This window comes from Miniopterus schreibersii, assembly GCF_964146895.1.
Source record: "Miniopterus schreibersii genome assembly, chromosome: 2".
Lineage (NCBI taxonomy): Eukaryota > Metazoa > Chordata > Mammalia > Chiroptera > Miniopteridae > Miniopterus > Miniopterus schreibersii.
Window position 1 is genome coordinate 23,119,932 of NC_138102.1, and position 17,186 is coordinate 23,137,117.

General features: G+C 45.6%; 1 protein-coding gene across 2 annotated transcripts in view; it reads right to left on the reverse strand.

Moving 5' to 3' along the window:
• ANK1 (ankyrin 1) overlaps nucleotides 1-17,186 on the reverse strand; it is a 190,446-nt gene that overhangs the window by 104,702 nt on the left and 68,558 nt on the right. Inside the window, exon 1 of one of the 2 annotated variants that reach the window (XM_081129096.1) lies at nucleotides 15,908-15,996. The exons of the other annotated variant lie outside the window; for it this stretch is intronic. Within the exon in view, the coding sequence (XP_080985222.1) occupies nucleotides 15,908-15,934 (27 nt within the window). The 5' untranslated portion in view covers nucleotides 15,935-15,996. Of the gene's footprint in view, nucleotides 1-15,907; nucleotides 15,997-17,186 lie in introns of those variants that run through there. 2 annotated transcript variants of the gene reach the window in all.

Consider the following 17,186-nt stretch of genomic DNA (forward strand, 5'->3'; position numbering starts at 1 on the left):
TTAATTATCCTTTCTCACACCAGTGTTTCTCTTTCTCCCTCTTCTTCTCTCTCTAAAAGCAATAAAAAACATATCCTCATGTGAGGATTAAAAAAAATTCCTCTTAAGCTCCTGTCAACAGAGCCCTTAGCAGCTACCACTAAAGAATACTTGGGCACCCGCCTACCGCTCCCAGTCCTATTTTCTCTTTCCTATCAAGGCAACAAGAGCAGGTGCCACACATAATGTATTACACAGGGCTGATCATATTCTTAATAATTGAATAGAGACCATTATCTGTCTATTTAATTGTCTTGTGAATTCTGGCTGGATTCTCTTTCAAATATCTTTCATGCAGTATTTATATCATCCCTTTGATAATTATTTAACTTAAAAAGGTGAGGAAACAAGCTAGAAATCATCAGGCACCTCTACACTTCTCTTCACCCTGCTTGTCTGCAGAAGCCCCCCTCCCTCCCCCCAACACACACACACACATTCTGGGTGAATCCCAAGGTATGTTACTCATTTGCACATTTCTAATCTGCACATCTAGATGGTCCCTTTTTTAAACTTTGGCTTCATATCTTTTTTTTTTAAAATATATCTTTATTGATTTCAGAGAGAGGGAGAGAGAGAGATAGAAACATCAACGATGAGAGAGTCATTCATCCGCTGCAGCCCTCAACCCGGGCATGTGCCCTGACCGGGAATCGAACCCCGATCTCCTGGATCCTAGGTTGATGCTCAACCGCTGAGCCACGCCCGGCTTCATATCTTTTTAAAGAAATAAAATGTTTTGGGTGTTCTTTCTATCCCTAAAATGTTATGACTTTATAAAGTAAAGACTTCATTTCTACTCTAACATCCACCATTAGTCCACTTCTATGAGCCGCTTTTCAACATGACCTTTCTCAGCACCCCCAACCTTGAACTCCTAAATAAAGAAATGGTAAAATGGGCAGTGAACCAAGTATCACCAAAAAATCATTGTCATTTCTATAATGACCGAGCTGGTCCTTAGCCTCCAAAGAGAGACATTTCCAGGACTTCTGAAATAAGATACAAAGATGCTAATCGACATTTCCAAAGGAAAATCATTACTAATCTCCACATTGACCTTTATTCCCTCAAGTGGTTTTAGGGTGAGGGTAACAGAGATAAATTATCAATACAAGACTAGATGATACAAATAGGTCTGCTTCTCTTCATTCATTTACTCTTCCATTCAAGCATGAACTTGTTGAATTGCCATGTGCAATCTAAGAACTCAAGGGCAGACACAAATAAGTATATTCTATGGTTCCGACCCTGGGGAAGGTTGCAAACTAGTAGAGGTGAAAAATACAGCTATATTGAACCTAAAAAGAACAATGAGTGCACTAAAGACTCAGTGAGACAATAGCTTAACAGATGCACACGGCAGTGTATGATTAAAACCGAGAGGTTCCCACAAGAAATGCCGGGAGTTCAAAGGAGGGGCTGAGATCAGAGGGAATCTTTTGAGGTCTGAACCAAACCTTAAAGACTGCCGGTTTTTAGGAAGTCATGGGGATCAGTTTCAGCACCACAAAGCCTATTTGGAGCCACCTGCATTCCAGGTGTTTGGTTATAGAAGACCATCAAAGAGAACACATGCTTCTGACAGAACGTGTAGATCCAGAAACAAACGCTTGCAAATTAAATATATATATGTTAGGCAACAAAATAAATATGCCTACTCTAGTGCTGTGTGAATATTATGCAAAAGAATAATTCATTCCTAACAACAGTACAGCTTTTACAGTTTTAAATGTCTCCTGTCATGAGACTGAAGGGAGTTTCCATCCCTTGCAAGGATGTAACACAAAGAGGAAAATGAGATGATGTTTGCTGGAGTCATTCATTCGTTTAAAAAATATGTGTGCCTGTTAGGTGCCATGCACTATTTAGGATCCGGCACTGGACAGAGAGACAACAATCCTGCTTTCACGGAGCTTGCATCCTAATGGGAGACAGGGGATGTGGACAGATGGGCAGTCAGATATGAGAAATGATGAGTGCCATAAAGGAAAACCTTAGAGAAGGGGATGGTGAGTGTGCTGTGGGATGCAGCTGTTAGATACATGAGACAGGAGGAGAACCATGAGACTGGAGCAGAGGCCCCAATGCAGGGAGGGATGGACCTTGTGGCATCTGGAAATGCACAGGTTGTTAAGAGGTAAGCTTGACACAGTCAAGGAACACTCTAGTGCTCTCCTCCACCCCCTCCCATCACCAAGATATGCCTGGAAGGCCCTCCTCTATACCCATACATTCTATGCCCTGGGACAAGAATTTGGAAGCACTGGTAGAGGAATCGAAAAAGAACAAAAGACAGTAATAATAGGTAACATTTTAGTGGGTGCATGGCGCTGTTTTAAGCATCTTACAAGTATCAATTCATTTAATCCTCAAGCAGCATTAGAGGGTAGATGCTCTAATTGTCCTTATTTTATGAGTGGGAAACAGAGGCACAGAGAGGTTAAGAAACTTGCCCAAGGTCCCACTGCATATAAGTGGTAGAGTCAAGATTTGAACTCAGCAATCTGGAGCCAAGCCTGCTCCTGTAAGCATTCTGCTCTAGAGGACAAGACTGTAGATGGATAGAAAGCCTGGGAACTCTGAGGAAGCAATAAATAAAAGAGACATCAGGTCTGGCTAGGAAAGAGATGAGAGAAAGCCTGGGCAGGTCTCTGTTCTCTAACAGCTGGGTGTGTTCTACAGCAGGGCTTTATCCAGGCCACTTATTCTAATTATTATTTAGCATTTGCTAAGTGCCTACCCTGTCCTGAGGCCAAGCAGGGAAGCTGAAGTCACAGACAGCTGGAACAGAGCTCCAGGGTCCTTCCTGGGCTCGCCAGAAGGCAGCTGGCCAAGCAGACCGGATAGGAGGCTCACAGTTACCTCTTGATGTTGAACCAATAACTTTCCATTATTTCCTCTTGGACTCTGATTGAATTTACAAACAGCATGAACATTTTGCAAATGCCTGTAGGAGTTTGTTGAGTTAACCCGAGTGACTCATTATGATAGCATCAGCTTATTCTCCTCTCTTCCTGGGGATGAGACACCCTCCTACACCACCCAGGGAGAGGGGAGAGGAGCAGACTCCTCTCTGTTACTAAATTCTTCCCACGAAAGTGGGTATTGGCTTCTTGGGTCCACAGAGTAATGGATTTCCTGGAGTCCAAGACCTGGGTGGCTCCAGCGGGTGCCCAGGCCACTTTGAGGGAATGTTTGTGTGTGCGTGCACATGTGTGTATGCATGTGTACATGTGTATGCATGCCTGTATGTCTGTGTGTGTGTGTGTGTGTGTGTGTGTGTGTGTGTGTGTGTGGCCACTGTCAGGACAACTTCAGACATTAAGACAAACAGTGGCTCAAGGGTGTTAGACTCAGGCTGGGAGTTGGGTGGGGGAAGGATGGTGAGGACAGACGGCTGCTGGACTCACTCTTTCCCGTGGGCAAATATGTTATAGTTTTCCAGATGGCGGGGAGGAGGGCTATTGGTGGGGAGAGAATATAACACATGAAAAATCAAAAGTGGTCGGGCATTTAACTTCTAATAGCACCACACTAAGAAACTGGTGAAATCCCTAACAGGAAATGCTAAAGAGAAGTGTCCCTGCCCTGTTCTTCTGTACGTGTGGGATGTCTCCCTCTCTGGGGAAAAAGTCACTACTTTCTGTTTTAACTGGGGCCTCTGTTTGGAAGGCTGGAGAGATGAAAACCAGCAGCAGGTTTTGTTGGTGACGAGGGTGGGACCATCTGTGGCCTTGCCCTCATCCCACATCTCCTCGGCCACCTCCACCTTCCCCTGCCCTCTGCAGCTTTCCTACACAGGCAGCAAGCTTTAGACTGCCTGGTGGCTCTTCCTACTTGGAGGGGCAGCATGTTGTGCAATCTGAGAGACACCCATAGGCGGGTGCCATATGAACACACCCTCCAGCAGCTGTGCCACATGCATTCTTCTTTGGTACTGCACCCCAAGGATCATGGGGTGGACCCTCCTTTCCAGGCTCTCTGAGCCTGGGGTGCTCAAGCTCTGATCTCACCACATTTCTAACCTCCCTCCCCCTTTTGTTTCCAAGTTGTCCCCCCACCCCAGCCCAGTTCTGGGAAAGTCTATCAGACTTGTTGTGGGGCAGCTGATTGAAGAAGAAATATATCCACAGAGAGCTGCTAAACCAAACATACAAATCTCCAGGCCAAGACACAGGGCCAAAAAGGAATTGGCATGTTGTAGAGAAGCCCATCTGTGTTGGGTGAGGATGTGCCTGGCATTTCTTGAGTGGGTATTTCAAATTGGGAGAGCAAAACTGCTATCCCCCAGGTCTTCTAACATCACCCCTCCATGTGTCTCCCTTTATCTGTTTGCCACTAACCAGTGAGTGACAGCAAGAAAGTCACCTAACCATTCTGCTCCCCAGTCTCCACCTCCACAAAATGAGATCTTATTTCCCAGTGGGAACATCATACTGAGTGAGTCAGTTCTGTATCCTGCAGGCCTGTCCCTAAATATCTCTAAGGCCATCCTTGCCCCCAGGGCATTTCCGAACACTCATGGGGGAAAGGTGCCTCCTATTGAGAACCATTTCAGCTGGTCTTAGATTCTTGGTGAATCAAACGCTAAGCACTTTACATAAGTCAAGATTTAATTAGTACAGTGCATAAACTAATTTTTATTTCATCTTACACATTTGGAGTTAGGGCCTCTTGACCTGTGCAAATCTAAGTAAACAAGGTGAAAATCTGGATCCCAAACCAGATGAAAAAGTTTCAACTTATTCAGGTTATAAAATTTCAAGTATTTCATTGACTTGATGATTAGACACCAGCTGATCAGAAAGTCCCAAGTTTTTAACTACTGTATATTAAATGGTATAAGCATTCCTAAAATATCCACACCGGAAAAAGCTCTTTTGCTCATCCCAAATCCATTTCCCCTGCTTAAATGAATTTCTCATTTCCACAGAGAGCTGTTAAACCAACCATGCAAACTATCCAGGCCCCACAGTGTCAGGAGGAGAAAGAAATTAGAAGACGGTTAGATAAGTCAACCCTTAGCACCAAAGTGAAGGCAGCCCATGCAGTTTGTGGTAACCAAACTCCATTTCCTCTCTGAGTTGTATATCTTGTAATCACATCATTCAAGGTTGTCATTTCCAAGGTCATCTCAGTCCTACTCCTGGTCCATGCAACTATCCTTCCTTGGAAATTCTTGACAGGACTTTGATCAGATACTTTCCTCTTTGGAGACTTCTAATTGTTGGAAAGTTCTCATATAAAATTGAAATCTGATTTCATATGATGTCTACCTGACCCTTTACCTAGTGCTGACCTTGGAAACACCATGGGGTGAGTCTCTGCTCTTGCCAGTGGCACTCTGGTGACAATTAGGGACTTTCTTTCAGCCTCTTTAGTCTGGCTTCCCTTCCTTGTTTCTTCAGTGTTTCTCCCAGCGACGGTTCCAGAGCCTTTTCCTTGGTGATTTCCTGCCTACATGTGCACTCCTATTACTAAGGTCTCTCCTGAAAAAAAAATCTGACAATCATCCTCTCGACAAAGCTTGATACGACATTTCCCAAAATGTGTTTCCAGGAACACCAGCCCTGTGCACTGTCATCTCAAACGGTGTCCTGGGCAAGTAAATGTGGGAAACACAAACTTTATCGTTAGAGATTCTCAAAGCAAGGGAGCATGTTGGAGCTCTGAGCAGTCGTGGAGAGAGCCTGATCAGTGGAGTTCAAGCCAATGTGCCTCAATGGTATTTGACTCCGACAATTTTCCCCCACCTAACACAATTTCAGGAAGGTCTGGTCATTTCACTCTGACTGATCTCCAGCTAGCTAAGCCCCATCACACTTCATTATATTTCTCGACCCCACTATCTTTTACCTTACCCACCCCACCCCCTGCCTCCTCGACATCCAGGATCTAATAACATTAAAACAAAGAACTCTATTGCAATAGCCAACTTTAGTTAGTAAATTCTTTCTTAAAGCAAAACATCTTTGGGGAATGTAATTAACCAATTCCATAATTTTCCTACTTTGTACATGTGAACTTTTGTATATTACATTTTCATCTCTTCAGTAAGCCCTATAATACAATGAATGCAATGCTGCCACTTACCACAGGGATATTTTCTTAGGTGACTGATATTTGCCATTAACTTCACTGACAAATATGAAAGACAAGGAGAAAATTGGAATACTCTTGGCTACTTTTATCATGTACAGGGTATCTGAATCTATTCAGTTAAGCATATTTTTTTGCCTTCCACGAAGGATTTTATGTATAATAATTTTCCTAGGCACTTGGGAGCTAGCTACTTAAAGAAACCCCATGAGAAAGCTTTTGCAAAGTAAGTAAACATCCTGTCATGCATTTGTTGTGGGTTCAGATGCATAGACACTAATTGAGGGTGTTCTGCTTTTGGTTTTTAAAGCACAGGGGAGGACCCCATGCACAGTGCATCCAATAAGATGTTGTTGAGGCAATGGGCACAGTGGGTGATATGCAGGGCCAAAGGTGGCTAAGTGGCTCAGAAAATGCTCCAGAGTGAGATTCTGAAGGAATTGGACCGTGGGCAAGTCATGATGGGGATTAGGGAACTGGGAAAACTTCAGAGGAAGGTGTTCATGTGTGAAAGGCATGAGAGAAGGGAGGCTCCAGGCAGTCCTACACACTGCTCCTGGGCCCTAAACAAGCGGCCTGCAGAGGAGACACACTGAACCGCAGGAGACCCCCAAAATCAACACCCTAGTTCAGTTATCAGCTATGTTTCTAAGCAGGGAGCATCTCTATTGTTACACAAATAAACAAAATTAGATACAAACAAGCAAAGACCCTTAACGACTTAACACTGCCCTATGCATCACCTGCTTGGAATACATAGAGACGAAGTTCCTAACAGCCACCTCGAGAATGAATGGAGCAGAGAGAAAGAGCTCCTACAGTTATCCTAATCCTGGGGCATCTATTTAAATATCGTGTTGTACCTGACACATTCACAACAAGCTGCTAATACTAACTCAGCACTTGACACACAACTTTGGAGTTGTCAGTGCCAAGTGCTATTATATTTGCATTTTTCAGATGGAGACACAAGGACATTCAAAAGTAAGTGATTTTTCTCAAAACCCCACAGGAAGACAATTTAGATGGAGACTGAAAACCCAACCCTGCCAACCTGTCAGTTCATCACTCCATCTGCAAATGTTTTTTAACCAAATCTGAGAAAGACCGCAATTCTAATAAAAGGCAGTTTCTATGAGGGATCTATAAAGAGAAGAAAAAAGGTAGTGGTGGAACAGATTCCACTTAACCAATCATTCAATGCAACAGCCTTGACACATTTTCACATTTTACACACACACACACACACACACACAAGTCAGAGTTGATGTTCAGTGATCATTCACTTTTTTAACTCCCTAGCAGTCATTTAGTGGCTGAGACATCCCAAAGTAGAGATGGATCAACTACTAGATGAGGTCCACAGCTTTAAGGGGACCAGAGGATGGGGGAAGATGTGAGCTGGAGAGAATGGTGGGACCTTCTCTGGCCCAAAGGACAGGTAGTGTTTGGATTGGCACCGAAGGGATGGAGATGGAGGAAAGACCCGGCTTGGAGGCCGATAGCCATGGTTTGTTCTGATTCTATCAAAAGCTTGAGGAAGTTGGGCTGGAAGGCTCCATTCTAACAGGTGACACTGAATGGCAATTCACACGCACTTAACAATGAAAAGACCTCCACAGCCATTGCCCACGTCTGAATGTAGACACGGCCACTTCCTGGGCTCTTTGGCCTGAATTTAACTCCCCAGAACCTGATAGTGGTAGCTAGGACAGATAAGGAAAGCGAAATATGAGATATAATATTACCCCAAGAGGTACCCCGCAAAATAAACACATAATGCACAACACTAGTTAGCTTCAGAAATCTCCTTGAAAGATTGGATGTCTTTCAAATAAACAGCAATTGAAATGAACTTGGCTCATCTGATTAAGGTTCAACTGAAGAAGAAAGAGACTGAAAGAAGAAAAGAGAAATAACAATGGCCCAGAAATGGCTAGTGTAACACTCCCACTAACACACCAATGCTCCCCGACTGGAGTCTGGCAGAGGCTGCTACTTTATCACACGCTCTTGCCCACAGGCCTAAAAGTGGCTCCAGAATCTTTCTCATCACAGCATCCCAGGCAGCTGCTACCAACCAGACTGGCGCTGACACGGGCAATGAGATTCATGTTCTATTCCAATGTTGTTAAATCAGCAATTTGTAACAAATGCGACACTCTCGGCTGTGGGGCATGAATGGTTCATCAGGCTTTACCAGCCCTTTGATGACATATTCTTCCAGAATCTCACCCCCTGCTTTTCTGATTGCACATTTTCCAGTACATTGTTATAACTGACCTGCCATTTAGGTTTTCTTAATGGGACAAATTCAGTGAACAACCAACCCAAGTGAACAAGAACACACGCACACACACACACACCAGAAAACCAGAGAAGTCATATTTCTCATTGTGAAGTTGGCAGGCTGATGTCAACAACAGGTTCCAGTGAGTGGGATTAGCATTAACTCAGTTCCCAAACCTGCTGTCCTTCTTCGGTTGTGCCTCAAAATCAAGTTATGGGGACTACAAGTGGGGACCAGATTCCAGGCCACATGGGGTCTGTTATGAACAGTCTGTCAACCCTCAGACAGCAACCTGATTTCCTCAGTCTTCCTGGCTGCATCAAGACTCAGCTTTCTCATCTGTAACATGTAATATTCCTAGGTGACCGCTGCGAGCATTAAAGCAGCTGAGGTGTGTAAATCACGTAGCATCATGGCAGGTACACAGTAGCTGCTCAATAATGTTAACTGTCTGCCATTCCCCTGAATTGGGACCACACTGATTCTCACCTGGAGAGCAATCTATTTTCCTGACTGGTTTTTACTCCCTCTCACTCCAGTGAACCCTCTTCTTGAACCTTGCCAGAGTGAGCTTCTGATCATGATGCTTCCCTACTCAAAACCCTTTGCTGGCTCCCCAACACCTGTGGAATAAAGTGCAAAGCCTTAGGCTGACCTTCAGAAACTTTCACAGTCTAGCCCCTGCCTACCTCTTCATCCTCATGCCCACCACTGTCCACCACCCACCTGTCCCCAAACACCTGGATCGTGCACCTTTCCCAGATACACGAGGCACTTCTACACTTTCCACCCTTCTGATCATGCATTCTTTGCTGCCAGCACCTTCCCAGTCTTTGTAAAATTCTACTGATTCTTCAAGGCCCATTCAAAGTTCTCTTCCTCTATAAAGCTTCCCTAATAAACTCCCTGGTTCAACTGACAAGCAGAATTAATTCTTCCCCACTCCGGCCTTCCACTAATGTAGCACTTACCTGAACTGAAGCTATCTTAAAGGTAGGAAGGTGTTTTTTAACTTTCTTAGAATGTTTAAAGTTGACCCAGAGAAGAAAGCATGACTTCAAAAAAATTATCATAACCACATATCATTTCCTGATATGCCAGGCTCCAATCTCGTATACTTCTCACAACAACTCTAGGACAATCACTATCGTCTCCAGTTTACAGATGAGAAAATAGAAGTATGAGGAGAGCTTACAGCTGGTCCATCGGCGCCATCTAGAAAGCGGTAGAGCAGGGATTCAAACCCAGGTGGTCTGGCTGCAGAGCCCAGAGGCTGGACCACTGCAGTCAGATAGTTGGTCCTTAGTATTGCTTGGGCAAGCCTACCTGCACTGTGCAGTCCAGGCACTGGGGATACAGACTAGTGGGGAGAAAGGCATATAAAATAATAATTTCAAAACAACCAATATGTGAGGCAAGGAAGACAGACACCTACAAGCATCAAAAAAACAAGCAACCCAATTAAAAAATTGGCAGACCACCTCAATAGATATTTCTTCAAAGAAGACATACAGAGGCCAACAGACATATGAAAAGATGTTCAACATCACTACTCATCAGGTAAACGCAAATCAAAACCACAATGAGACAGCACTCATACCTGCTGGAATGGTTACTATCAAAGTGTCAAACAACAAACGTTGGCAAAAATGTGGAAAAAGGGAACCCTCGTGCACTGCTGGTGGGATTGCAAATTGGTGCAGCCACTATGGAAAATAGTATGTAGGGCCCTCAAAATGTTAAAAATAGAGCTACCATATGACCCAGCAATTCCACTTCTGGGTACCTATCCAAAGAAAATGAAAACACTAATTTGAGATATACGCACCCTTACGTTCATTGCAGTATTATCTATAATAGCCAAGATATGGAAGCAACACAGGCATCTATCAACAGGTGAATGGATAAAAAAAAAGATGTGGTAAACACACACAACAAAATATTACTCAGTCATAAAAAGGAATAAAATCTTGCCATTTGCAACAACATGGGTGAACCCAGAAAGTATTATGCTAAGTGAAATAAGTCAGATGGCGAAGGAAAAATACCGTACAGTTTCACTTATATGTGGGATCTAAAAAACAAAACAAAATAGAAACAGACTCATAGATACAGAAAACAGACTGATGGCTGCCAGAGGGGAGGTGGGTGGGGAAACCAGCAAGAAAAAGTGAAGGGGAGTAAGAGCACAAATTTCCAGTTATAAAATCAGTAAGTCATGGGAATATAATGTACAGCATAGGAAATAAAGACAATAGTATTGCAATAACTTTGTACAGTGACAGAAAGTTATCAGACTTATTGTGGTGATCACTTCATTTGGTATATAAATGCTGAATCACTGTGTCGTACACCTAGAGCTAATACAATACTGTTTGTCAACTATAATAGAAAAAAGAATTAGTTCTTTGCATCTGTATGATTCGAGATCCTATTACAAAGACTTAGGTGTATGCATTTAATAGAAGATTTTTAGAGATCAAAATCCCTTTAAGAACCTAAGGAATAAAATCTAATAGTGGAACTTCAGGCTTCCCAGAAGATTGGTGTTGGAGGACTAGGGGAGTCTACTGATACCTTCACATCACACCGTGTAGACAGAAATAATAGCCAGCCCCAAAGAGACTTAAAAATGACACCCCTAGCCATTTTCTCCCCTTGGAGAAAACCAAAAGCTCAGGTTTGCACTGTAACCTGCCCCACCCCACATCCACTGGGAGGTGAGGTTGCCAGAGTGGGAAGGGAGTGGAGCCTAGAATGGGTTTTCTGAGCAGCTGGAACCTGCTCCATTGTTTGCAGATCATCAGCAGCCTCCGATCAATGGCTGGGCCATTGGAAAATGAGAAGGACTGGACCCACGCCAGCTTCTTTTCAGCTTTTATGGGCACTAGCTTTGGGAAGGAAATTGAAACCAGGTGCTCTTTCTTACAAAAGATTGCTTCACAATCCACTCCTAGAAAGGACAGAGCAGTATTCTGACCAGTGTCATCCCAGGGAGGGTCAGACAGGCTTCCCCCTACTTCTCAGTCTCCTGGTGATAACTGGGGCCTGCAGCTTTCTCAGAAGGGAGCATCTGTTCCAGCCCCTGGGTAGGAGAGAAAGGCTGGGGGAAGGGGTTGTCAGCTTGTTTTGTTTTTTCTAATCTGTCCATGAGCAAGTTTTCCCTTCAAGCAATCCACCCTATCTCCATTCCACGAACCCCCTTCCACTCCAGGCGAGTAGATTTTAGGAGCTGGTGGGTCAGGCCCATTAGCCGTGGGCCCGCTCCCTCTGTTAACGGGCTCCTTCCTTCCCATGCTGTGACAGTAAATTCAGGGGATAAATCAGCTTCTGCTCAGAGAGCGAGCAGCAGAAGGGCACTGGTGGTCAAGGGTGAGCAGGAGGCAGGGGAGCAGACAATTTTATTTCTCACTACAGCTCTAATTGGTTGTCGCTGCCTGTCAGAAAATGATGACAAAACTCCCAACTTGGCCTGAGCAGGTTCACACCAGCCTTAGTCCAGACTGGGCAAGTCAGAGAGACTCGGGTACTTGTCCAGCTGGGGCATTAGGCTGGGACTGCAGACCTCTGCACAGGGCCTGCTGGAGATTTAGTTTCCAAATAAACAACCCAATACATTCCTAACAAGCAGTCAATGCACCAGGTTTGGGCAAGTAAAGGGGAAGCAAGAGCTCAGACTCATTCAGTGGTTTGAAATGACTTCATTCAACAAATATATTTTTTCAGCCCCATGTTCAAGACCTTGGTTGATGCCTGGGGGTGAGGGTGGGAGAGTGGGGGGTCAAAATAGGAGAAGTGACTCAAAGATGAGTCAGTCCCTGGAGCTGCCGCCCCCAGCTTGCAGGGGATGATATATATGTAAATAAGTATCAAGAGGTACAAAATGAGAAAGGCCTTAAGGGAACTTCCAATAAACTGCCAGGAGAGCTCAGAAGGAGAAATGATCCTGTGGATTTAAAACAAAATCCCAAGAGCAGAGTATCTAAAAAAATCATACTCATAAACCACTAGAGCTTGATTTTCAAATGCAGGTTTGTGAACAAACTAGTGTGCAGTAGTCAGTCGTGAGGTGCTTTACAAGTAATCTGTTGTTCATTCACGAACGCAACTGATATTTAATGAGCACCTACTATGTGCCAAGCTACATGCTGAGGATTCGATCATGAACAAGGCAAGCACAAGCACCCGGGTGTGGAGCCGTGGAAGGGACTGACGGGCATGCAGTGTGCCTGGAGTGATTTTCATGGGAGTGGGAGTACGAAGCAGGGCAGGAAAGGTGGGGGGGCCAGGGCAGGAGGGATCACAGTAAGGAGTCTGGACCCTATGCTAAGAACAGTGTGAAGCCATTGAAGATTTAAAGCTGGGGTCTGACACAGGGAGATGTGCTTTTCTACACATCACCTTGGTTGTCTGAAAAAAAGGGATCCTAGGGAGCCAAACAACCTATGGGAAGACCAATGATACCTTTTAAAACTAAGAGCAAATTCAAGGTTCCCCTCTGTGGCAACTCTGCCTTCTCGTGCTATACCTGAAAGCCTTCTCAATGGCTAGTGGTCCAGAACCACAGTTCCAGAACTGTGCTATATGCAAGGTCCAAAAACAACAACAAAAGATCAGCAGCAGCTGTGACTACAAATTACTGTACTGCGTATGAATTGTGATTTGATGGTGGCTTCCATTTCCTTTTTAATTTTACCCATGATAATTGGTTAAATAAAGAGCATCTGTGGCACTATTTATTTTCTCATTAAACTGGAAAGTGCTAGGGAGAAGGGGATTATCAATACCTGAGTGTGGCCGTGAAATACAGCATGGGAAACTATGTCAACAACCAGCCTGTGTCCCAGAGAAAAGAAGGCTGAGAACCACTACACCAGAGGTCGGGGATATCTCCACTTACCACACTATATTAGGTCATTCTAATGTACAAGGCCCTACATGTTCTGCGCCCTGCCCCCTTCCCAATTTCTCCCTCTGACCTCACGCCCTCCTACACTGCCCTCCTCCCTCTGCTCCAGCCACACTGGCCTCCTTGTTCTTCCCATAGTACACACCCGCCTCAGGTGTGTGCTATTTCCTCCAGAGTGTGCATGGCTCTCTCCTTCCCCTCCTTTAAGTCTTTGTTCAATGATTTTTTATTTTTAAGGACATATGAAAAACAATATTCTTTATTTTTGAGAATGCTGCTAACCAAGATCATCATGTTTGTCTGTGCCCAAAACACATTCAACTAGCCATCTTACAACAGTTTCCCAAAAAATCATAATGGAAAAATACATTCATCAGCAGTTTGACATAAGAAATCCTGGCCACCCAAGAACAGAGGCCTGACTAAGGTACCATCCAGCAGATGGGGCCAGCCGAAGGAAAAGCTACCGACCCGATACAGTAAGAGTCTGACGCGGACAGCACAGGCAAGCATCACAAATCCTGTTGGATGTTAAAGGTAATCCATCTCAATGGTGATGTCACTGAGAAATCTGTAGCTTCTGATCCTCAGCAAAGTTTAATGCTTAAGATTGTTAACATCAAATTTTAATCTTGATTAACAGTCATGCAGAATCTAACTTTGCAACACAACAACCAAAGCAAACGGCCCTGAGGCTTTCCCGGAGTGCCTTATTTAAATTGCATAAGTCACAGCATTTCTTCTCCCCCTTGCCTGTGCCCAGCCCCACAGCACTTCTCATCTTTAATCAATGAGCACTCATTTGTTTTGTTTTGAGTCTGTCTCCTTGACCCGGTGGGTTGTGAGCTCCACAGAACAGGGATTTGTGTCTTTGTTCACACTGCTACATTTCCAGTGCCCACAACAGGACCCAGCACAAGCAGGTACGTGACTGATGTTTGTTAAATGTTAGCAGAATTTGGGGACAAAGATTTTCTGTTACTTAACTTTTAGAAAGCACTCTATTATATTTCTTACTTTCTTTTATTTTTTTAGTAACAACTAAACCTACCTTTTTTAATATGTTTCACTTAATTAAACTGAAAACAAGTCAGCTATTTTGCAGAGACACTGGTCAAATCATGGTGGGGTAAGGGGTGGAACCTAAAGTCAAGGGTCAGTTGAATTTATATTACCCTGCTTATAAAAACAACCCTCAAGGCTTTTGTTTCCTTTTCTAATGCTTTCAGATCAGCCTTACAGCAGACTCATTCTCAGATTTAAACAAAACGGAGACACAGAAACAAGTGGCTGTCCCGCTGCTATTTGGTTGGTGAAAGTAATCATTGTCATCTTAAACATTTTGTTCATAAGCTATTCCTTTTTCTTGCAAAACACCGGGCTTGCATTTGGGTCTGGAGACAGTTCCTGTGTCCCCTATACCACTCAGTCACTTCCCTGCCTTCTGAGATCTATTACAAGCAGCCTCTGAGACTCACTCCACAGCACTGGCCTGGGGTTGCCCAGTGAAAGGAAAAGATGAACCTGGCTCATGCTGATGGGAACTGAAAGCAGAGTCCCAGGGTTTCCCCACGGACCTTCCCCCTTCCTGGGGAAAAAAATCAATCATCTGGAAGGCAAATTGCAAAGATGCCAAACCACTAAAAAGAAATTCCCACTTAATGTTGCTTCCCAGCACCCAAAGACTTTCAGACCAGTAGAAGAGTACATGCTGGCCACTGCACTAGGGTTCCTCTGAGCATGTGGCCTGGGGTCCACCTCTGTCGTCTGAATCCACCACCAAGACCGTGAGCTTCACCCTGGCACAGGATACTGTACAAACAGCACAGCGGGCGGGTGCTAAACAGTGATATGTCCTATCATCACAGGGAAGGGGTGGGGCACAAGTAACCCTCTGTAACGCTCCATTATCACTATAAAAATATTCATCAGACCCTATCTCCCAGAGCCACACTGACACTTTCTGCCCTTCTGCCTTAGGCTTTTCTTCCTCTAGTTAATTAGCAACATTAACCCCAAAATTCAGTGTCTCAGGACTGGAGACAGTGTGACAATGAAGTGACTGGCTCTGGGGTCTTTGAAGAAACAAGAGAGCCTCCTTTCAAACGGGGGAGACCCAGGCCCCCCAGCAGAGCAGCCCACCCTGACAGGTGCTCTTATGCTCCCTCAGGGCCTGTGATAACAACACACCTGAAAAATACACTGCTCAGTAGAGTCGAAGGAAACTTCTAGAATCTCAAAAGAACGGACTGAAAAACTATAGTCCAGAGAGAGTTATTCCTAACCTTTAGTGCAGAGAGAACATAATTCAGAGACTCAGGTAGGTGGAACTCAATTTGACAGAAATCTCATGCTGTAAAAGGTATGAACTGGATTAACCGAGTCAAGCAGAGGCCACCTGCTACCTTCAGCGACAAAGCGAATGAGCGCAGACGTAATTATAAAGCACAGAGCCGCCCTAGGTGACAGAGACTCCGTCATGTCCCCAGGACTGCGCAGCCCCTTCCTGGCTCCACACCTTTCCCGAACCCCACCCCTCCCCTTGCAGCAGCTGCTAAAGAACTCACTTTGCAGAAGCCCATGGGGCAGGGCATGCCGGTCCCTCACCAGGATTCCTCCGAGGGTCAGTTGCGCTTGGCTGTAGGAACAGCTGGGGCTGCGGATGGCACCGCTGCTCTGCGGGCGCCTGGGACATCTGCGGCCCTCGGACAGGCCTTATCAGCGGCAGAGGCGCGGGCAAAGGGGAGGCGGCCACCTGGGTCGTGCAGATTACAGGGGTGTCCTGGTCTGCTCCCGCTCAGCCCACTCAACCCACCCGCGCACCAGGCCTTGGCCAGTGCAGTCCCTGACCAGGGCCCCCTCTGGTGTGAGCAAGGCAGGGGCGGCCCCTACGAGAGCTGTGCTGAAGGGAGGCAGAGGGAGCACCTGCCCACTGCCTCTTCCCTCCACTGGCTGCTGAGTTTGGGGTTCAGGAGCCCTCCAGAGGCCAGGCTGCCTGAAGTTGGCTCCTGGGGGAGGCAAAGCCCCCCAGGTGAGGGCAGCATTCCTTCCATGGCCAGAGGACTCTTCCTGGGGCCAATGGCTTTCTCTGTGTAGCCAGCCCTGGGTCTTCAGGACACGTGACTCTAGACCTCTAATTTTTTTTACATGCTTGACTGGGGACCCCTGTCTTCCTCAACTGCTGATTTTCAGGGAATCTAGGCACAATCTTAATAACACTGGGACCAAAAATAACAACCTTCCTGGGAACCAGAGGTGAGTCACCCAAACAGCGTCCAATGGGGGCCAAGGCAGCTCCCCACACCCCACTGCCAGGATGCCGGGATTGCCCAGCGAGCCCAGGCTGGGTCCCTCCTAAAGGCCTGGCTTGGGAAGGCTTCTTTTGCAACATCCAGCCATCGGGCAATGGGATGAGGTGGCACACGCCCAGAGTGGCCTTATCCGGTGAGAACACTGTGCCCTGGAGTAGCAGCTGGTGGCTGGTAGAGGGCATGGATGGCCCAGAGGAACTGAAACGTGAGGCCTGGAGAATGGCAGTTTCCCTGGGGTCTGGGAGCAGCCTTACCTACACGGGGGCAGCTGCTTACATGTAATATATCCATGTTTATGTTTCTTGAGATGTATCGACACCATTGGGTTCAGTCCTGCCTGAGAAAGGTCTCCCAGCGTCCCTCACATGCCTCTCCGCCTCCTGCTGGGCTGAGGCTGCTCCAGGTCCCTTGAGAGGCAGCCATCTGGCTTTAGAGCCTTCCTGCAGATCCAAACGGGCCCTGCTGTGAGGGCACAGCTGCGGTGGAAAACGCCAAGGGCCGGTTGGTGACCCTCTGTTTTCTGCAGCAGCTGGAA